We start from the raw sequence: 21869 nt of genomic DNA on the forward strand, positions 1-21869 counted from the left end.
ATCGTTAACTCCAATTCTGTCTCAGCACAGGCCTTGTCCTAATCACTTGAGCAGCCCATTTCGTTGACAGGGGCGAAGGGCCCTGATGCGCGCCCCCCCCCGCCCCACCCCTCTCAGCCCTGCGGTCGCGGATGATGGGCAGATTATATTCCCGGCCCCAACAGAAGTGGCTTGCAGCGCTCCAGTAATTGTTCATGCTGAGCTCGTTTTCGCCATTCAAGTCAGAGAGAAATACCATCTCCTGCTAAATAATCTGGGCTGGGCTCCATTTTCATATTTTCTTTCCCCCTGGAGAGCGAGCCTCCGAGAGATGTGTAACCTTTCCAAAGTTGCAATCAATACCGCAGCCTTTCCCCTTTAAAGTTGTCTTTGGAAAGATCCACCAGACTGTGCGCCTGGGCTCAAACCCGTCTAATGATTTCAGGACTCAAATGGCAAGGCGATGATAAAATGTAAAACCAGGCTGAATGGGCGTAAAAGGCAGACGCATGCACGGTGTCTGCCCTGCTGTAACGTGTCTTACGGCACGCCTGCCCTGTTAAAGCATCTAACGTGTGAGCGTGTACCTGTAGTTCCCTGTGAAAGCATCTAACGTGTGAGTGTGTACCTGTAGTTCCCTGTGAAAGCATCTAACGTGTGAGCGTGTACCTGTAGTTCCCTGTGAAAGTATCTAACGTGTGAGTGTGTACCTGTAGTTCCCGGTCTGGCTGCAGGCCCAGCTCCTCGCAGCAGTCTTTGCAGATACGCAGGAAGATGTACTCCTTGGTCTTCTCCTCGATGACAGCCTCGTACACGCGCTCCTTGACACCGGGCGGCTGGCTGGACGACTCCCTGGACAGGGGCAGCAGCAGGACCGAGTTGACCTTGGTCATCACCAGCCGGCCGGCCAGGGTGTCCTCCGAGAGCGTCTCCGTCAGTTTAAAGCGGCCGAACAGCTGCCCGTTCTGGGCATACTTGGCACCCCCTGAGATGCCCGTCAGCATAAAACTGGTCACCAGCTGTAGATTCACCTTGATGTTGAACCTGTGAGAGCAGAGTGTTATCAGGACCTGCGCTCTTATGATGACAGGGGGCTGATGTCTGACTGGTATGACCCCACACCCACCCCAACACACAGGGACACTGATCTACAGCAGAGGATGTTCACAAATACGTTTCACTTGTTAATCCTTAACAGCTGCCGCAGCACAATGAATATGAACTTAAAAAAAAAAAAAAATACTTCAATCTCAGCTGCCTCTGCTTGAAATTAGACTTTTTGATTATCAGTTTCATATTCACAGCAGACAGACAAAATCCAACTCCCAACCTTGTTCACAGTGACATCCTATGATCCCATGACTCAGCATAGATCCCACTGCACAAAAACTATTACATTTCATATCTGCATTTTTGTGTTTGTGCTTATGCATACAGCTGGTAGGACACCTGCGTAGTTAGCTAGCCACACCTGAACTCTCTCATGAGAATGAGTATAACAAGACAGCCTTAGTTAACCAACACGGTGAACAAACAGAGCAAGTTTAATGAAGTCATGTGGGTGCTATTATCACCAAGATTCAAACCTATGTAGCTATACATGCATCTTATTCGTGCAATCACTAGAGAAAATGTCTGATATCTTCAGAAACTGACACCGCCAAACAACTGGAGGATACCCTCCACCAAATTAGAGGAGTATATTCCCTCTCAGACTATAGGGGCGTATACTATTATTACTGAGGTATCTGAAAAATGTGAATGAATTGTGAGTAAACTATATGAAACATCTACAACATTTACAGGTAGTACGTACACAGCTAATGTAACACCCAGAGATTCACTCATGTTCCAACAACAGTATTGCCGGTATTATATTTGCTACAATATTAGCAGGCTGACTGACATAATTAGGTAGCTTAGTACTACATCTGATTTCAGATATTACTTTTTCTTCAGTTCATAGATGGCTAGATGGTTAAAGAAAGTGATAATAAATAATTACCCACGTAGTTCAGATCATATCTGTATAGCAATCAACTGAGGTATCTAAATTGGAGGTCAGAGTCATTAAGACAGTTTGATCAATGGTTAACAGCATACTCAACCCACATGTTAAACCTACATGGTTTTATCCACCTAGAAAAGCATATGACCAAAACCTTGAATATAACCCGAGTCAGCAAAGCCAACAGAGGAACTGAAAAATATGTTCAAAGAAAATTCAACGTATATCATCTGTAAATGGAACAGAAAGGCTTGAGCGACATGCCGTGATGTGTTTAGACTGGGTCACACACTCCGTTGTCTTTTCCTGTGTCATGCACTGTCCTCACAGGTGTTCCTGTTTGCACACCGTACTTACCGATCTACTTAACCTCCTTGTTGAATACAGATCACTTCAGCAGCAGGAATATAGCTACCAGTGGTGGGAATTATTTCTAGTTTTTTGAATTTTTATTACATCATTACCCTTGTATTACCTCACATATTAACTGATTCCTCTTTAACGACTGCAGTGGGTTAACAGATTCCTTTTTAAATAGGTCTGTTCAACCCTATCTACAGAACCCCAGTACATGAGAAAGGGAAAAGGGCAACATTTTTTACATTCAACTTTGGGTCTAAAGTGATTTCTGTAAAACTGCGAAAACGCTAATGTAGATCAACTTAATTTTCTCATAAATAAGACAAAGAACGGCTGAACACCACGGGACCACGATAATTGAGAGGAACAAATAATTACACAGCAAAGACAAATCACAATGGAAATGATGAGCGATAAGTGACGCGGGGCGGCGAGCGCGGTTAGTTCCACTCGGCTGATTGAGCAGCGGATTTTGCCTTTGATTTGGGCACAATCAGCGCTGGATCTCTGTAATAACCCGTCTGCTTCTCACCTTGTTAAAGAAATATCAGTCAGAGGAGCAGCAGGTGCCGAATTAACACAGAAATTGCAAATCGCTTCCATTTTCAAAAGAAATGACTTCTATTCTAACACAAATTTCCAGCCCTGTGGATTCTCAGGAGACACTTTCAGGATATGCATTATTAAAAGGATTAAACTCTGCCCCCCCCCCCCACCCGCCGCCACACTTGCACGGGTGATCCAGGCTCCCTCCCACCCCCACAGGAACAGCGGGAACTCACAAGCCTTCCAACCGGCAGATCTACTCTGACACCTTGTGGCGGACTCTGATTCACCGCAAATCGTATCTGCTGCTGTTTCGCATTCAGAAAACGTTCCGAGAACACATTCTAGACAGTAACGCGTTTTAAATAATCTCGACAGACAGCTGGACAGCTCGGGCAAGTGCAGCCCTACCAATCCACGTAAAGAACACAGAAACACTGGGGGAACATCAGGGAGTTTGAACATAATGTGCAAAATTATAACCCTGAAAAAACATAACTTATATATCAATAAACTCTAAAGGCCCAAAACAAGCAAGATCACTAACTAGCAATGAGGTACAAAGATGTTCAAAATATAGTAAATACAGCCAAATAAGATGCATATGAATTCAACAGAATCCTCAAATCATCCTCATACAAATTCCGTACAGCAGCTATCATTACAGGTGCTCCAATGAAGTAGTCACGTGTGTGTACGACTGAAAATCATTACATTATTGCAGCACAATTGAGTCTGCAGGTAAATGCATGCTCATGGTAAAAATAAAATGTTTTTTCTTAGGCTCCCTGAGAAGAATGTTACCGCAATCAGTTTATTTTCAACCATAAAATTTAATATAGCGCCCAACATGTGACATCTCACTATCGCTGACACCAATGTTCCAGATCAGGGGTTATGTGACATGAACTGCACCGCTCTGCTTCCACAGATAAAGTGGATAGAGAAATCTGCTTTGTGCGATTACAGGATTTATGACAATATGTACATTCTGCTGTTAAAAAACTGCAACAAAAACAATGAATCAAGATGAGCAACTCATCACAAAAAATCACTTCTCTAGACTCAGTTGTCTTTGTGATTGAACTTGATAATCTCAGTTGTTTTTGTGACTGAACTTGATAATCTCAGTTGTCTTTGTGACTGAACTTGATAATCTTTCCCAAGTGACAGCTCCACTAGTCTCAACTGCCGGGCTGCTAAGTAGATGAAACCACAGGTATCTCCTAAGTTTACAGAACAGCCTGCATATATTACAATCATACTCCATACATTATCTATATAGATATATTCACACATGCAAACAGTATGCATTAATACAGTATGTTTAGTTCCACAGCTTTTCAATATATCCATCTATATATGTATTGTGTGGCTAAATATGCATATAATATACAAAGCAGGGAGACAGAGTGTTGTGTGGAATCTTCTGAGAATGTCACATGCTGTCACAGGTCCCTGCATCCACATATCAATGTAGCCCATTTAAAAACGGTGTTATTGTACAATGAATTCATCTGATTTGCTTTGTTTCATTAATCTGTCATGGAAAGGAGCTGGTAGTGAATGTCCTCGGTTACGGCCATCTTTGTCACATAGGAGCTCAAAATATGTTGAGCCAACAGGAATCATTTCTTGATTCTTTGTCTGACATCTTGCCCTCACAGTTATTGGTCTTTAGCTTTACCTAAGAATGTGGGAAAATATTCACTCTTGTGCTCCTGCTGGTGCTCAATAAATAAAATTATATGTATGTGTGTGTGTAAGCCACCACCATGAGAAGAGAGACAGCACATTATGCCTGAAAAACTCACTCAAATTTCCTCCAACAAGCAGGGCTGAAGCCCTTCTTGCCTTCACAGGCCAACCCACTACACCAATCTATACGCAACAACTCAGATTTGATGTAGATTACAGATGCTCATGCAAAGTGTTAAATAACTAACCTTTTGCACATGCATCATTAACTGCTACCTGCATTTGGTGCCAACATCAAGGGCATTCACCTTTCAGTAAGGGATATCCTGGCACAAAACCAAAGCAATGAATTTGTTGTTTCTGAAAACACACTGCTCCAAACTGAGCAAGTTAGTGGTCTCTGAAACACTGTTGCCTAGCACTACAGAGTGAGAGGTTACAGGGAGCAGTTCCCATTTGAGACTGCTGAAAAATAGCTATGTTAAGGAGATCTGTAAAATGATAAACCAGGGAAATGGCTCCAAAGAACAATAATTTTTGATTCAGATGATGGGGGCTTCTGTGCTGTATGATATTGGGTGAGTTCTGACTTAGCTTTCATGTCCTAAAACAACATATGATTCAAAACCAATTTTTATGATTACTATTCATGACATCCTGATCATTTTCCTTAAAACTACCCGAAGAGCAGACAGGTTGAAAAAGTTGAGAGGACCTATTATTGCTGGGGCTTTTTCCCATTCACTAGTGAAATGCACCTCAGAGAATACTGGGTACTACATGTTAAGACAAATGTGGATGTGGAAGTGGATACCTTCATTTTTCAAAGGGGAAAGCATGTCCAGCATGACACGTTACAGGAAGAACATGTGGAACCCCCTGTATTACTGCGGTATCTGATTGGAGAAGGTAATTGGAGGTAATTGGAGAAGGAACTCACTTGCTGACTTCCTTGTACTGAGCAATCTCTTCGATGTAGAGGAGGTCATGCAGCCGGGCCTGGTAGTTCTCACGGGTCAGGGTCTTGTCCAGGACAGACTGAGTGAACAGCTGGTCGGCAGAGAGGGGGATCTGGTACCGGGCCAGCAGGCTACGGTCCAGCTCCATGGTTTCATTGGGCCCAAACTCCACAATGGTTTTGCAGGACGAGTCCCAGCGCTTGGCCGTCATCAGGAGCTGCTGTCGCGCCTGTTTCAGGTGCTCCAGGTCTGATGGCAGTTGTGTGGGGGGGGGGTGGAAGACAAGAAAAGGCTTCAGTTAAGACTCACCTGGCCAGACAAATGACAAGACACACCAGGAACCAAATGCGCTCCCTCATTGTTAGACTGACCCATCAGAGAACTGATTTTTGAGAAATCGCAAGTAAAATGCAACTGCTACCTCTGCTAGCATTTTTGCAGTTGTAGCGTGAAATAATGCCTGAGGGACAGTGCACATCAAACATATGGCTCCCTGTCATAGAGGAAGTCAAATTAACAGCGCGACCTCCAAATCTCTACCCTCAACATCAAAACTTCCACTCAAACCAGCCACCTGCGCCTGGCTCTGACATTCCTGCAAATCTCCAGAGCTGCAGTGAAAGCCTACCATTTGACACCGCGTAACATGCTAATTGCTTTAAAGTAGCTTTAATGAAGACTGACCGCCCAACAGCACTTAATAGGGTTTACTCTGCCTCAGGGCAATTAAGTCAGCAGGCGGTGTGCTCCAAACAAGCTGCTGCGGCCCCAGCTAACAAGAGACAACTGGCTGTATGGTCGACTTGTCACAGGAAGTCTTTGATCACTGGCTTAGGTGATGTTCCTCAGAAGGCCTCCCTCTGCACCCAAAGTCAGGAATGACTTCTGACTTTGAACCTGCACGCTTTATTTGAGTTCTATTCAATGCGGGCACATTTCAAACAGTAGGGAAATGTCTTTTTAAAAAAAAAAAAAAAAAAAAACAACATCCTTTCATAATCAAAGCTAGCGTTCACCACGGGAAACCCAGTTCTTCAGAGTGCAACCACTTCTTAAGGAATGAGAGAGAACAGACAGCGCAGTGATGTGGCCTGTGGCTACCATAAAGCAGGTACCTGAAAAGCCAACGCATGATGCAACGGTGCCTTTGTGCTGGGGAAGGCACAGAGACAGAGTGAAAGTAAAAACAGCGTGGGAGCACAGTGAAACACACCCTCTATCGAAGCGGCGTCCACCATGACCCTCTGCATCAGCACCGGCTCAGAGCCGAAGTCGAAGACGATGGTCTGCCGGAAGGTGCCGAAGATCTCTGTGCTGAAGCCCACCGTCACCTTGTAGAGGCAGTGGTCCATGCCGTTCTGTGCCAGGCCCTCCCCCGTCCACTCCTGGCAGCCCTCGGGCACCTCCTGCAGCAGCTGGGCGGAGGAGTCGCCCGCGGACACCGCCGTGATGGAGAAGTGGGGTCGGTGGGCGTCGTACAGCAGTGCGATGCGGTACAGTGCCCGCGGAGGCTAGAGAGCACAGGACGGAGGAAGAGAAGTGTGACATCAACGGACACTGCTCACGCAGACTCCTAGCACAGCAGAGTGATCTCTTCACAAATGCCGGTTACAGTGATGCTTGAGTGACTGTCATATCCACAGCGTGATAACACCCAGTAACGTTCAAAAGATCCAGCTGAGAATGTCCATACCTTGCATAGGAGCGAGAATGTCCAGGAGTGAGATGACTTCTTAGAGGTTACTGTCACTGAGAGATCCGAGCTGTGTTCCACATTCACACCATCCACATACTCACTCAACTGCACAAAGGAAAAAAATTGGCAGGGCAAAAACACCAATAAAAACCATCAATGGGGGAGAGTTTTCTCTTACTTTTTGAGCTATTCAATTCTGAATCAACTTAAATCTTAATTCCATAAGGCCCACCTGAAGATTAAATGGCTGAAGCAAAAACTGCCGAGAACCAGAGTATTTTTTATTTTACAGTGATGGATAAGAAATGGCATTACTTTGAGGGTGAGCTGGGTAAAACAGAAACTGCAGTTCGTAGCACTGGTTAACAATCTGTACACCTACTTCAGAGTGTGTTTATGCTGTTGACATAATACAGTCAGGATGTACCGATATGGAGGGGAGCGACAAATCCTTACCACTTTCTCTGGAGAGAGGGAGTTCATCCACTTCTCTATGAGCGCCTCCATGTAATTCTCTGTGAAGTGCTTGCTCTCCTGCTGTTGTTTTAGACGGATGAGTCTGGAGGCGTAGCGTTTCTGCCACTCTGTCAGCTCCTCCTGAGAGTGGGCCGATGTGCACTGAGCCCCATATCTGCACAGCCCCTGCTCCAGAAACCTGCAGGACACAACCACACAAAGGCTCGAGACTCAGCTCCAGACACCTGCGGTGCATGACCATATTCACACGTTTATACCTCAGCAAACACACATGTCCAGCAGAAGGTCACAAACACCTTTTCACCCAACACTTCAACTTAAGCATCAGTTCGCATCACAATTTCTCATGCCAGACTCATCTACTGCTGCATCTGAGAGAAACCCAACAATAGCGTAATAACCGTCGCATTTCAACAGTTCAGATTGTTGTAAAAAATGATATAGTTGCTTCTGTGTGTGTATATATTCTCATTCCTTTTTTGGTGTGCTCATTTCAATTTTCAACACTTTATAAATTCAAATTTGTTTTTCTTAATTGAAAAGAGTTAACTGCAAGAAATCGCATCGTATGTCTGCTCTCGATCAAGGATTCTTCTGGGGTCTGCATTAAATTCGGGGTCTGCGACTGACACCATCAAATCAAACGTCAAATGCGTTATATGACCAGTCAGAGATTATTCCAACATGTGAAACAAGAATGAAAACTTGTGCTATTATCTGTTGAAAATAAGCACAAATGAACCCAAATCCATCATTAGTTCACCAACACATGTCAGATTTGTTTTATACTTTTGTAAAATAAGCATGCCATGTATATGTTGAATGCAGTTTAAAGTGTATTATTTTCATCTTAAGCAGAGAGGGATCACTACAAGCTTGGAAATGTATAATTACACGCAAACCATGCATAACCTTATCTATACTGAGCCACCTAGTGCATGGGCCATGTCAGGTCTGGGTCTCAATTCCTTATCATTACCCAGAAAATAACAAAACGATTTCAACAAATTAATTCCAAATCAGAAACGATTTTTATTTTATTATATATGCCTAAAAACTGTGTGTCATTGCCCTAGCTCAATGACTGGAAGACAACTTGGACAAGACCATCTTGCAAGAACAAAAATTACTAACAAAAAAAAAAAAAAACACAGCAGTGATTAAAGAGGTAGATTATAAGCGTTAATTAAGCAAAGATCCCCAGCTCCTTAGCTGATGTGTTCAAACCCAAAAGAATTGACGATAAGATAAATAGAACACTTCTCAAAAAAAAAGACCAAGTGCTCTAAACACAGCCTACAGTTTTGTCTTCCTCATCTCTATTCCTGTGCTTTTAAGAATCACTTGCTGCTCAGGAATGAATGTTGTTTTTAGCAGACTGCATTTATTTCAGTACTTCTATTAGCCCACTCCCACTTTTTTTCCAAAAACGTACAAGTACATTTATTGTGCATGAAAGCTGAACGCATGCCATGTTAAATTTGTACTAATGTCATTCAAACAGGCTATCCTCATTATTGAGTGAAATGCCCACAGAATGTTTTTCACATTGTTACAACTTCGTTTTCATGTCTCCAGGCAGAGGTGTCATATTCTTTCTTGTTATAGAAGCTCTGTGCCTCAAACAAAAATATCTGCACCAGATTTTAACAGTGCTTCTTGTAGCAATGAAAACAGGGTCTGTTCTAATTGACAGAAATACATGACTTTTTCTGTAAATGAATTTGCTGAAGTATTCAGTAATAAGTTGTATCTATGTCACCTGGAAACCAATTTTAAGCAAACAAAGATATGGATAAAGAACTGCACCCTGAACACCTTTTCTACAGTTTCCACTAATTATGATAATGACAGTAGAATATGCAAAATAGAATGAATTGCTCAGCATGGCCCAAAAGGCACACATACATTACCTATATATAAAAATACATTTAAATGTGTCACTTTCCAGTCAACCACCTAAGCCTGGATGCTACCATATTTACTATGCATTTTGGAATAAAAGCAAATGAAAATTTGTTACTTCCTTAATACTTGATGGATTTTTTTTTTTAATTCAGAGAGTTGCATTTCTGCATTATCTCTCCTCTGAACATTTATACACTTTTAATGTGTTGCTACATCAGTGCTGCACAGCTTGTGTCATTTGGATCCAATGTCGACACTATCACTGGAATTTCCAATCCGTTGAAAAAAATGTATTGTTATCGGACACTACCGGCATCGGTGCTCATGATCATATTAAAAGTAAGACTGCAGGAGGCCATTAAAAACAGGGAATTATTAGACTATATACACAATGTGATTGATGCATGACAGCAATTATACAGTGTCTGTTGCACTTTGCATACTTTAAATATCCTTGGCAAAAACCGAATACCCATTAGCCATTTTGCAGACAATATATTGATATTACCATAATGCATGTTCATTTTCAATAAAAAGATGTTCTTCCCCCAGATGCATTCTTCCTACATCTAAATAGGCTAAAACCAGTTACCCTGGAGACAATTAATTTTTTAAATTGCAGCCTCTATTCTTTCTATTAGCATTTATGTCCAGTGTTTCAGCATGGCAATTTCTTTGCAGTTTTCTATTTCCCATTAATTTTGAAGAGTTAAACCCATTTACCTATTAAGGGGCCGAGGAATAATTTTCCATTACTTTACATATTGGCTTAATCATTCATTTACTTCTTCTATTAACAAAAAAAAAAAAACCTGTGCACTGAAGCCCTTCGTGACATCAGATACTAAATGATGACATAATCAATTAATTAGATTCAGCACATACAGAAAGCCTGTCAACCATAAATTAATGTCACAATTCTACAAGCAGGATAGGACAGCAGCCCAAAGCATCAGGCTATACTGCCTTGTGCGTTTAGCCTTGGTATTAGACTCCAGACTCAGCATTACCTTTTACACAGTGTGTACTCTTCACTACTGGTCACCCCTCGAGGCGGGGGGCGGAACTGCCAGCCATCCAGCACATCTGTGGAGAGAGGGATCCAAGATCAACACATCCATCCTCTATTGATCGCCCGTTGCCTGGGTACAAGGCCTTTGAATTTAAGTCATCATCTACAAATTAAAAGTTGGCAGTGACTGAGAGGGTGCATCAGAGGAGCAATTACAGCCATTTGTAGAGCGCCCCTGATTACCCTTCCCCACGGGCCTCATCGGATAGAGTTTTAACTTGAAAGGGAGCACCGTGCCCTTGGGGTAAGTGACCCGCTCACCTTCCTCGTTGTCTTCAGTATATTCTGAGGCCATCTTGCTGCTTGCAGCCTGTGAAAGGCAGGGAGGACTGTGAGAGGAGGAAACTACAGAAGCCATACAGACACACGTTTCACACATATTTATTTCATGAGCACATTCCCCATCTACTCCTCCAAAGCAATGACTCTGGATCACAGAAACGTCGCACACGCTGACAGCCCAAGTGGCTCCATCCACGAAATAAATCTTGCTGCAGATGTAAGACAGGGCCACACAATCAAGAGGTCAATCATGCAGAGAAGACTGATGCTAATTTCAGGGGAAATCTAAAGGGCACATATGGGGTTCTCCACCGCTAATTCTATGATATATACTTGCGTATGAACAAACACACACTTACTTCAATTTCAGAGAGAAGCAATTTCAGTCTCGTCAAATCCTTTGTCACGATCCCATTCTAAGCAAATGGACGAGACACATTTAAAAAGTGTTAAAAACATGTTGAATACAAGCACACTGTTGATTTCAATAGCTGTGACACATTTCTACAGCAAAACCTTTAATACACTGTAGTGCAGCTATTAATCATTAGTCAGTGTAATTTTTCATCACCACTGACAAGCGCCAATTCATTTCTTGCTGACGTCCTTGCCAAACAGGGGAATGCAAACGTTCATGGAGGCACCCTGCGTGTTCCACTGCGCACAACCCTATTTTCTGTCTTCACTGGAGATGACAGAATGCATTCCTTCTCAATGACACCTCCGCTGATAAACATTTCATGCTTGTTTTGCGATAACAAAAGGAAAGAAGCAGCACATTAGCTTAATTTCAAATCTGCGTTTTCAGGGGTGCCAGATAAGACACGGAGCCCTTTGTGCTCTGAATCTTATTATTCATTGTTATCTTTCATTATATAGGCACGAGTTGGAAGTTTTAATTACGGAAACGGAGGCACATCATCCCTGAAACACGGCATCTGATAGGAGAGCAGGATTACCGATACAGAAACTGAGTGCAGCCATTACACAGAGCTGATTGTAACAGGGACATAATCAGAACCTTAATAAGTCCAGCAAAGTCCCTCTAAGGCCATTAGCTACTGCTGCTTTCAAGTTTTCCATGGCACTTCAGCTATCCCCCAACACCTGTGAGGCACCTTCAGCGACACGGTACACAGATTCTAATCCAGGTACAATTTTACCACCTTGCTGGCTTGAGGGCCTGTTCAAGCGCTTCCACTTATCAGAATTTCACTCCATCAGAATTCCACGCGCCCTCTGTTTGCAGTAGGAATGCTGGGATTAATATGAAAGCAGCGCATATCAGAGGTGCTGCATCACAGCTCTCTCCTGGAGAGGTGCACTGGCAAATAAATTCTGAAGCTAGGACAAGTATGTTCGTCCACACTCCTCAGGGTAGCTGGCACATTGCATTTGAGATCATCCAGGTAACTGGTAATAAAAACCGAGGTGGCTGCAGATCACACCGCTATGGATCCTCTTTCCCCAATACCAATGTGCACTACTGCTAAACCAAAGCGTTTTACGTGTGATAAAAGTTCATTAGCAGCATCACTGATAATGTACTGCAAATTATTTTTACGCTGTTAAAGGATTAATAAAAAGGCAAATAGGTACTTTTAATTCCACAGTAGTGAACAACACTTAGGAACTTACTGCATAAAGCTGACCTAGCAGCATAGCACCGGTCCACATGCATGAGAGAGCGCAAAAGCGCGATCTCCCTGTGAATAACCTATTTCTGTTGGACCCATTTTTGAACAAAACCAGCAAGCTATCAGCTAGGAGCAACTGCAAAATTCTAAGTGGCTTTCTTCGTTGATGGGAAGTGTAATTTAATACGAAAACTACGTGTGTATGTATATTGAGGAAAGGTTACAAACAACATTTCACCAATGTGAAAACAAATTTAGTGAATTCGTGACACCCGTGATGCACCAGAGGGAGACAGGTTAGCATTCAAATGCCACATGTAAAAGCCTTCTTTAAGAACTGCAGAAGGCAACCTTTTTTTTTTTTTTTTTTAGAAACAAAAAGCATTATTCTCCCAAATTCAAATTATGCAACCGCATGTCTAGACAAAAAAAGGAACAAGCAAAGTAAGCAAAAAGCTTGCAACTTACCAATGGTTCCCCGAACAGCGACTTGGACAGAATACTGGACACTTCCTGCAGGCTGCCATCCAGCAGCATGCTGTGCAGCCCGGCCTGAAACGACCCATCTCCCTTGGCCAGTTCCTCTGCCAGGACTGAAACACAGGAGGGGACACTCAGCTTCACTGCACTACAGCCAGAACATCAGAACCAGAGTTTATATCTGACTATCTGCACAGCATCTTTTTTAACTGCAGACCAGCGTTAGTGGTTTTCAATGCCTCTGAAGGGCAAATCCTGCATAATCACTTACAGTATTTATACGGATTCTGTTGTTTTTATAATGTCCTAATTTATGTAAGGTGCCCCTGTGGGAAATCTCATAAACAGTTTACATGGAATGCGATCAATGAAGTGCTCTGTGACAAAAAGTATCAGATGAAATTGAAATATCCGATGGGTTCATTGGTTCATGTTTCTGATAGCAAAAATTAGAAAACAGATTAAACCGCATCTAGTTGGTAACAATAATAAATAAAAGGTTTTACACCAACCTGGACAGTCAGTTCTCATAACATGAGGTTGCATGTTAATTATACAGTGAGCTGGACAAGCCTTCCAAACATTCCCCATCTCATCAGTAAATCTTAGACTGTGATGGACTCACCGTGTTTACAGTCTTCGTCCGCTTGATCATAGTTCTTCTGTTGGAATAAAAACAGAGCAACTGTAAAAATCTTCAAGCCACTAAAAGTGAGTTTATTTCTGCAAATAACTGTTTGCAGAAATAAACTCAAAGGTTATGCCCAAAGAATTCCAGTTATGAATTATTTGAAGAGCTCTAGGTTTCAATAACCTCTGGACTTCTACGAAACCTCCCCACAAAAAAATTTGATTACAGTAGCATCTGTACGCTACATCATACCCTGAGGAAGTGAGAACACGCCTAAGTTCCTCATTGTTAACTTATGCTTAAGAGAATCACACGGCTGCATTTCCCCATGACTAACAAAAGTGCATACGCATACAAACTACACTCAGGAAAGGAGAAAGTGCAGCCTAGATGAACTGCTGCATGATTCTACACTTGTAACACGGTCATCTGTCAAACTCAGGAATCAGAAGGACGGATCAATAGCATTCAAGAATGACAGAGATACTCAGTGTACAGATACAGGCTGAATCACTTGCATGGTTAGGCTATTGCTGGCCCCCTGTGTTTCTTGGGAGGTCTGTGCATCCATCGCCACTTAAAACACAATCAGAGGGTAGATTAGCAGCTCTGGCGCTGCTTATTTACAAATGTAGGTGTGCAGTGTGTACTTATTGGCAGGGCCTGTGTCAGCGAGGGTGTGCACGCGGCTGGTGTTTATGTGGCTGGAAACGGCACGAGAGCTCCGGATAACGTTACGTGCCACTGCGCCCAAGGTCTGCGACGTGTACAGGAAGTGGACGTAGTGTCGGGATGTTGGAATCTGCATGCCATCACTGATACAACGCATTTAAAAAGACCATACTTCCCGCATGAACAACAAGTGTTTCAGATGTACAAATGAATCAGGTCATCCATTTACTGTGAAGACTGTAGCCTTTAAAAAGCACGTTTTGAGTTAGTCATCATTACAATGAAATATGAATTCACCTATCACTTCAGTATAACATGTGAAGGGTAATGCCAGCAGAGCAGGGTAGTGGAGTTCCCCCAAGGATCAGTGACAGAACTTCTGTTCCTCTATATGTGTATAAATTACCTTGATTGGAACATTAGTAGCAAAACAGATACATTTTTGACAACTTCTGAGGTTAAGAAAACAGCCTGAAGTTACTAAAGTAATACAGGAAGATTTAAATTTGATCCAGAATTGTGAAGACAACTGGCAAACTCAATCTTACACCACCAATTGCAATTATTTAAGAGAGAGAGAGAGAGAGAGAGAGAGAGAGAGTGTGTGTGTGTGTGTGTGTGTTTGTGCGCATGTAAAATCTATGTAAGGTAGGATTATTTTGAAAAAGACTTAAAATTTTGAAAAAGGCTGTTGTGGCAGACTCAAATATTAGACAGCGCACTGAGGCAGTAAAAAGGTTAATATGTTTCTGGAATATAAGTTACTGCAAAAGAAGTTCAAATCAAAGGGGGTATGTAAATGTCACACTGTGTGCTGGAACACACTGAAAATACTATGTACAACTTCCGTCACCACACTAAAGCTCTGGAAAAGGTATAGCGAAAGGTAGCGAGACTGTTCAGGTCTTTACCATGCCTTAGGAAAAAAGACTTAAAACATACTCTTTTTCTTTGCAATAAAGGAGGCTTAAGGCTTTTAATATTTTAAAAGCAAATAAAGTGAACCATGGAAACTTAAGTTCTCTCAACAAAACAAGAGGGCACAGACAGACATGGCTTACAGTACTATGAAAACATTTCACTGAAAAACCTGCCAATATTTGTGATGGAGACAGAGATTCTCAAGACTGGCAGTTTCAATGGTTGTCTTTCTGTACTCTCAAGAATCTGTTCTTGTTTTATTTCATCATTACTGCTGGTGTATTGCTTAAGAGCTCAGCTCTTACTCTGAAATGTAGTCATCAGTCATCAGTTATTGGTTGACTGAATGGACAATATGGTTGCCACATTTTAACACTGCAGCCTGACAATGCTACTTGCATGCTTGTCTGTTCTACCCTTGTGTCTTGCTTCTACAAGCTTCTTGCATGATCATGTTTGTGCTCACCTATGTGAGCCATGTATTTCTACCAAAGGAAAAAGTGGCAAGATGGCCTGTTCACTAACGCTGCACGCAGATATTCATAGAGGAAGAGCCTAACCAGGCCGCACGTGCCAAAAAGCCACTGCGCAGGTCTGCGCAGTCGTTCAGCACGCGGACAGAGACGCGCCCAAAAGGGGCAGGGGCTCACCAGCTGCAGAAGGGCAGCGATCCTGTAGAGCAGGGCCCGACTGCGGAGGGGTACTGCGCGGGGACTGGGGGGCCTCAGGCTGAGAACGAGGAGCGCCTCCGTGCAGTGAGTCACCGCCGCCTCGTACTCCCGCCTCACCAACGATTCACTGGCCTCTTCACATGACTTCTCTGGCCTCCTGTCCGCCATGACTCAGGGACAGAACTTCTGACGGGGAGAAAACAGCATGTCAGTGCCTGCTCTCCTTCCTGCACTTCCACAGGAAGGAGAGCAGGCAGGTACCCGATTTAATGCCATTAAGCTTTTTTTTGTTTAATCCAATGACAAGTGAGTGAGGAGATATTACAGGGCCAAGTTTTTTTTTTTTTAATTTTAACTTAAAATTATCAATTCAAATTATTTTCCGATGAAATACATCTATAAAAAACATCCATGAATGCATGAATTATTACTTTATGACAAACATACAGAAAACTAAATGAAAAAACATGGAAGGGTATTTTTGACAATGACCATTAAACGAGAGCAAATATTTAGAAAAGATAAATTCTTAAACTGCTGTGAGGGTCAGATATCCAAAGTTTAAGTGGGGCAGTAGTGTAGTATAGTGGTCAAGGAGAAGGACTCGTAACCGAAAGGTTGCCAGTTTGATTCCCCACTGTGGTGCTGCTGTACCCTGCCTTGGGCAAAGTATTTAACCTACAATTACCTCAGTAAATTATCCAGCTGTATATATGGATAACATTGTAAAATAAATAAACTATACCTGATGCAAGTGACTCTGGATAAGAGCATCAGCTAAATGCCAAAAATGTAATGTAAATTCAAGGGGATTCTCAGGGAACAATATTCATTAGGCCTACTACTAATTGATTCATTCCCTTTAAATAGCAAACACTAAATCAGTAAGTCTACCATTCAAATACTCTTCATGGACAGTCTAGCCGTTGTACACATAGAGTCAAGGTCCACAAAGTGTGTGAAGACAAAAAAAAAAATAAACTTGTGAAATTGCAGTGATATGTAATCACAATATGACTACACCTAGCCTAAATCGCAGCAACAAAACATCTTTTGAAAGTAAAGCCCCATGCAGGGGTATTGCTACTTCTCTTCTTGGATGACTTATTCTACCATTATCCTGATGTAAAAGGAAACTACAAGAAACCAGTTCACATGGTAGTGCTGCTGAATGTTGTATACAATATACATAAGCAGTGCTGAATAAAAGTGTCATATAATCACAGCAGGTCTCATCCACAGCCAAAATAACTACAGGGGTGGCCTTGAACCATAAAGGTTTGGGAGGCTCTGGCCCATGTTGTGTGAAACCAGGAACAACAGAAGAGAATTAGTGTTCTGTTCTTTGTACATGACAATTATTAGGGTGCAGAAGAAAGCTTGCTGCCACAATACTGGACTACACCTTTGTAAGGCTTTCCATTGCTGCTGAATGGGTGGAGGAGTGGCTGACACTTACATGAGTTTTTTTTAGTTTATGCTTTTTTTTAGAGGAGGGTTATGAAAATACCTGAAATTTACACAGAGCATGTAAGCCTTTGGGCCACAAACAGTCAACAGCAAGCAAGAGGTTGATTTTTCTTTCATTTCCCTGCCAAGTAAAGGAAGGTATCAGCTGTTTGCTCCGAGGACTCATTATCAACAGCAAACTCCCCTCTCAGCACACAAATTATTTTAACAGATAAACACATCATTATAACACTACACAATATGAATCAGGTAAGTAAACACACTGTCAACATTAGTCAGCTACCAGGCAATCTTATGATTAGGAAGTAACAGTGATGAGATTTATACACTACCAAATGATAATAGTAGCAAGTGTATTTTGCCAGTATGATTTTTTTGTTTTTACAGTAGGTTAGATTTCAATTTCTTAACATTTATCTCATGCAGTGTTATCCATAGGAATAGCTAAGCCCTCTTTCCCCTCCACCCGTTTCTGCTGCATCAGTGCAGAGTCCTTATTGAGAAAATAAAACTAAGAACTAACTATTAAATGCATTTACTTCCTTGTTAAACTCTGCCCAGACAGTGGCATCAAGGGATTCAAATCCTCAGCTTCATATAACCAGCACAAAGGCAGCAGTACTAATAGCAATACTAAAAACACACTTTGGCAATAAAGTGTAATGAGAAAAGGCTCAGAACAGAGGCTTGCGTAGGCAGATGGGTTGCAATTTCCTTTTATGTCATCCCAAAGTTGCTTTAGAAGCGATAATGCCTTAACTTACGGCTGCTGTGCAGCAACCACTTCAGTCAGTACATCAGGGAACCAATGAACAGTACTAGCACCCAGCTGGGACCAAAGTGCAGTTCTCCAGAGGGTTCTTGCATCTCCCACAGTGTGCTCCTCAACAAAAGCAGGGAAACACTGTGATGTGCCATTTCTTTTGTGCCACAAAAGACAGACATCCCCCTCCACTGATCCAAAATTGTCCCCCCTGGATCTGAAACAGTCTGTTTGTTTTTACAGAGTTCAGGAGCGACAGCCCTGTCTTACCCACTCACAGTCACCAACTCACTTTGGAACTTTTCACCAAGTCACTGAGTCAGTGCAGCAAACACAATGTCAACAGACACCCTCTGATTCACTGGTCTGTTTCAGCTGAAGGTTCCCACAGAAGCAACCCAAAATGCTGCTTTCCCAGCATAATCATTGGTGTGCATTTGACTCTGAAACGCCCAGTGACATCAAATGAGGTTTAACGCTACATTTAAGACCAGATTAAATCAATTCAGTTGTGATTCACAATTAAGTAAATTATTGATAATTGTCACGTATAATCTGTACAATATTGAACAGTTGTAAATATAACATAACTGATGCTTGAAGATGACGGAAAGTCAACAGGCCAACGCACATTGCCAAGTGTTAGTAAGACCAGAACAGTAATTCCAGACTACCTGATAAAATGTCGTGCAGTTTTAAATTATTTTCCAAAAGGAAACAAAGTTGTGTTTTCTTCCCTCAGAGTATTCAGGTGTAAAACGATCTGGATACACAACATGCTTTCATGGCAGTCATTCTTGCCCATAGCTCCAAAACATCCAATTGGGTCAAGTCCTCATAATTAACACTGTAGTTAGAGAAGGTGTATGATGTTCAAAAGTTAATTTCTGAGTTCTGAAAGACTTAATATGTGTGTTGGTAAGCCCAGTAGCACATAACAGTTAAGCACAAGACAACCTAAGTGTGCACATAACCTTAGAGAAACCCCAACATTATATTCTCAAACCTGAGAGTTTACACAACGTTCAACAACAGAATACTGTTAGCTATTTGTGTAAACAAACATAACCGGTAACAACTGGTTAAAAAGGGTGTGTTAGCTGAAGTCATAACGATGGCTTTGATAGACCATTTAGTTTCTTCACCAAACAATTATATTTGTAACGAGAAAGGACATAAACTTAGAAGGAAAAGACCTTTAAACTATACGAATCTCATAAAAAGGAATTTACTAATAATAATCACATAATCTTCTACCACTGTTTTTCCCTCAGTTTGGCACTATTGACCAGTATCTGACAAACCATAAATACATTTAGATAGAGGAGAGGGGGGGTGTTTGGCCACGACCAGAACTGATCTGTGATCTCCCGCGTCATACAGGCAACTAGCGAGCTAACCTCATCACTATCTAGTTAGCAAAAGTTAGCTACGATGGGTAAGAGATTGCGCATTCCTGTCCAATGCTGATCAGTGTTCACATTCAGCAAGGAAAATCGTCAGGTTGGCCCTAACAGCAGATGCCCAAGTAACAAGTGCTGAGGTTATGACATAACGTTTATCTCGACAGTCTAATTAGCAAGCTATCTAGCTAAATAAGGTGAATCAGTTAGCGAGCTCACCCAAAAATACAGTACACGCATACGCATGGCAGTTAGCTAGCTATTGATGAACTTACAGTTGGCAACATGTTATTGTCTAGCCACTCTACCAAGTAGGAAGTAACTAGTTAGTTACCGAGTTTGTCACTACAAATGACGCTTAGGCATACGCCACTGCAACTGTTGCTAGTTAGCTCACTCTTCCAAAACATGACTAACCTTCCACCAGCTAAACAGCTACATATCATCGACGTGAGCTAACTTGAAACAGCTTGCCAACTCTACCAGGGTTAACGATTTGGCACAGACAAAGCAACAACAAGATAGCTTGTTACCAAGCTATAATAATTTTCAGTTGCAGTCAGACCATGGGATGGATACCAAGCAAGCCATTTCTCGCATATTAAATAAAAGCGACCTACCAATATGATTAATAACAAATGAAAACATAGCTAATCACAGAATTTGACTTGCCACGATCATTCCAAAAAAGGTCATTTCAAGACAGAGATAAAAATATAAACAGTCTAACGTTAGCTATCTTTGGATTCTGGGTCAGTTAATAATAGCTAGCTAGCGGACTAGATAGCTAGCCACCCGTGTCTGAGTGATTTTCTGTCTTGCCCTTAAAATTTAAAAGCAGATATAAGGGCTGCTAGCTAGCTAATGTTTGCTACCCAGCCTACACCAAAGCGCACGTCTGGCCTTAAAGCCACCAACGTTCCCTGGCATTGCCAGTGATGTTACGTTAGCGTACTAGTTAGCATTTTGCGTCATTCAGCTAGCTAGTGGTCCCAAGCAGCCAAGTAGCAAACGGGCAAGCTAGTTAGCTAACTAGCTCGGTAGCTTGCGTATAACAGCCAGTGCAACGTAACTGGCTAGCAAACCAGCAATACACAGCGGTGTTATCTGACTGGCTAGCTTGCTACCTAAATATTCTTAAGCCTCATTGCGCAACAACCCGTCATCGTAAAATCATAACATGATTTGCATCCAGCTTCCAGGTGTTTATAGTTTAGCTACTTCACTATCTGTAAACATGTAGGTGACACACTGCGATGAAGCAAAACGGCATTGTCTGCACGTCAACCAAAATTAGGGCCCTCTATTTGTCTAGACCAAAAGCAGCAGGACAGTCAACTACCCAGCTAGGCTACGTTAGCGGTAGCCAGCTAGCTGCATACGGGCCTGTGTTTTGACTCGTTATATATTTGTAAGAATTTACATGGCGGGTTCTCTTTGAGTCAGCATGTAGTATTCGTCTTTTCTTTTCTAACACAGGGATATAAAGGATCGATTTGCCGACCCTCCGGAGCAGAAAAGCCGAATTGGAAAGGCTGAAAATGGCAAGTCTACACTTACCTAGCTTTACTTTCTACGCCATCTTGGATCCACTTGTCAGCCTATCGCGAAGGATCATGGGACACAACCTCTCGGTTCCATGGAAAAGCTGCCATGCTAGTTGGTCGAACTCATAGCAGCAATTAACTACCTGGTAACTTCTACTACTTCACTTACAACGCCAGAAATTATAAACATTTCAATAGATTAACCGAACAAGCCCCAAACGTTATGTGTTATAAAGGCTACTCAAAAGCGTGTAAAGGAATTAGAACAGCTCTGTAATAAACAAAATAATGTCCATCATAGTTTGAGCAAATTTGGCTCGCTTCTAACATAACCCACAGGAATGCCGTCTAAATTCACTTGAAAAATAATTACACACTTTTAAGGCATTCTATCAAATATTCCCAGTGCAAATGATGACTTAAGGACAAGAACAGATATTTAGCTTTTACATTTTCTGACTTAACTAGGGTTAGGGCAGTAAACTATCTTCATTCGTAGTTAGTTATCTAAAAACGGGAAATATAAATAGCCGTGTCAGTGACATGGTTATGCATAGAATCACATTTTGGAACTTTACACCATTTTCAGTATATTAATGTCAAAATACCAGTCGAGGGGTCTTTATTTGAATACTGTGATCAGTTGTAATATTTTTAATCGTCACAAGACGGCACTGTAAAAGAGTCAA

General features: G+C 42.0%; 1 protein-coding gene across 2 annotated transcripts in view; it reads right to left on the reverse strand.

Annotated features, from left to right (window-relative positions):
• The window catches only part of helz (helicase with zinc finger), a 60396-nt gene extending 39170 nt beyond the window's left edge, over window positions 1-21226 (reverse strand). The window contains exons 1-12 of one of the 2 annotated variants that reach the window (XM_036539858.1): window positions 21194-21226; window positions 15977-16183; window positions 13728-13764; window positions 13091-13215; window positions 11345-11401; window positions 10965-11013; window positions 10642-10717; window positions 7703-7901; window positions 7244-7351; window positions 6764-7061; window positions 5532-5799; window positions 690-1023 (exon numbers count right to left, since the gene is read on the reverse strand). In XM_036539858.1, the coding sequence (XP_036395751.1) occupies window positions 690-1023; window positions 5532-5799; window positions 6764-7061; window positions 7244-7351; window positions 7703-7901; window positions 10642-10717; window positions 10965-11013; window positions 11345-11401; window positions 13091-13215; window positions 13728-13764; window positions 15977-16165 (1740 nt within the window). In that variant the 5' untranslated portion in view covers window positions 16166-16183; window positions 21194-21226. The remainder of the gene's footprint in view (window positions 1-689; window positions 1024-5531; window positions 5800-6763; window positions 7062-7243; window positions 7352-7702; window positions 7902-10641; window positions 10718-10964; window positions 11014-11344; window positions 11402-13090; window positions 13216-13727; window positions 13765-15976; window positions 16184-21193) is intronic. The other variant, XM_036539867.1, reaches the window with a different exon arrangement.
• Window positions 21227-21869: the final 643 nt, after the last annotated feature.

This window comes from Megalops cyprinoides, chromosome 1, assembly GCF_013368585.1.
Source record: "Megalops cyprinoides isolate fMegCyp1 chromosome 1, fMegCyp1.pri, whole genome shotgun sequence".
Classification (NCBI taxonomy): Eukaryota; Metazoa; Chordata; class Actinopteri; order Elopiformes; family Megalopidae; genus Megalops; species Megalops cyprinoides.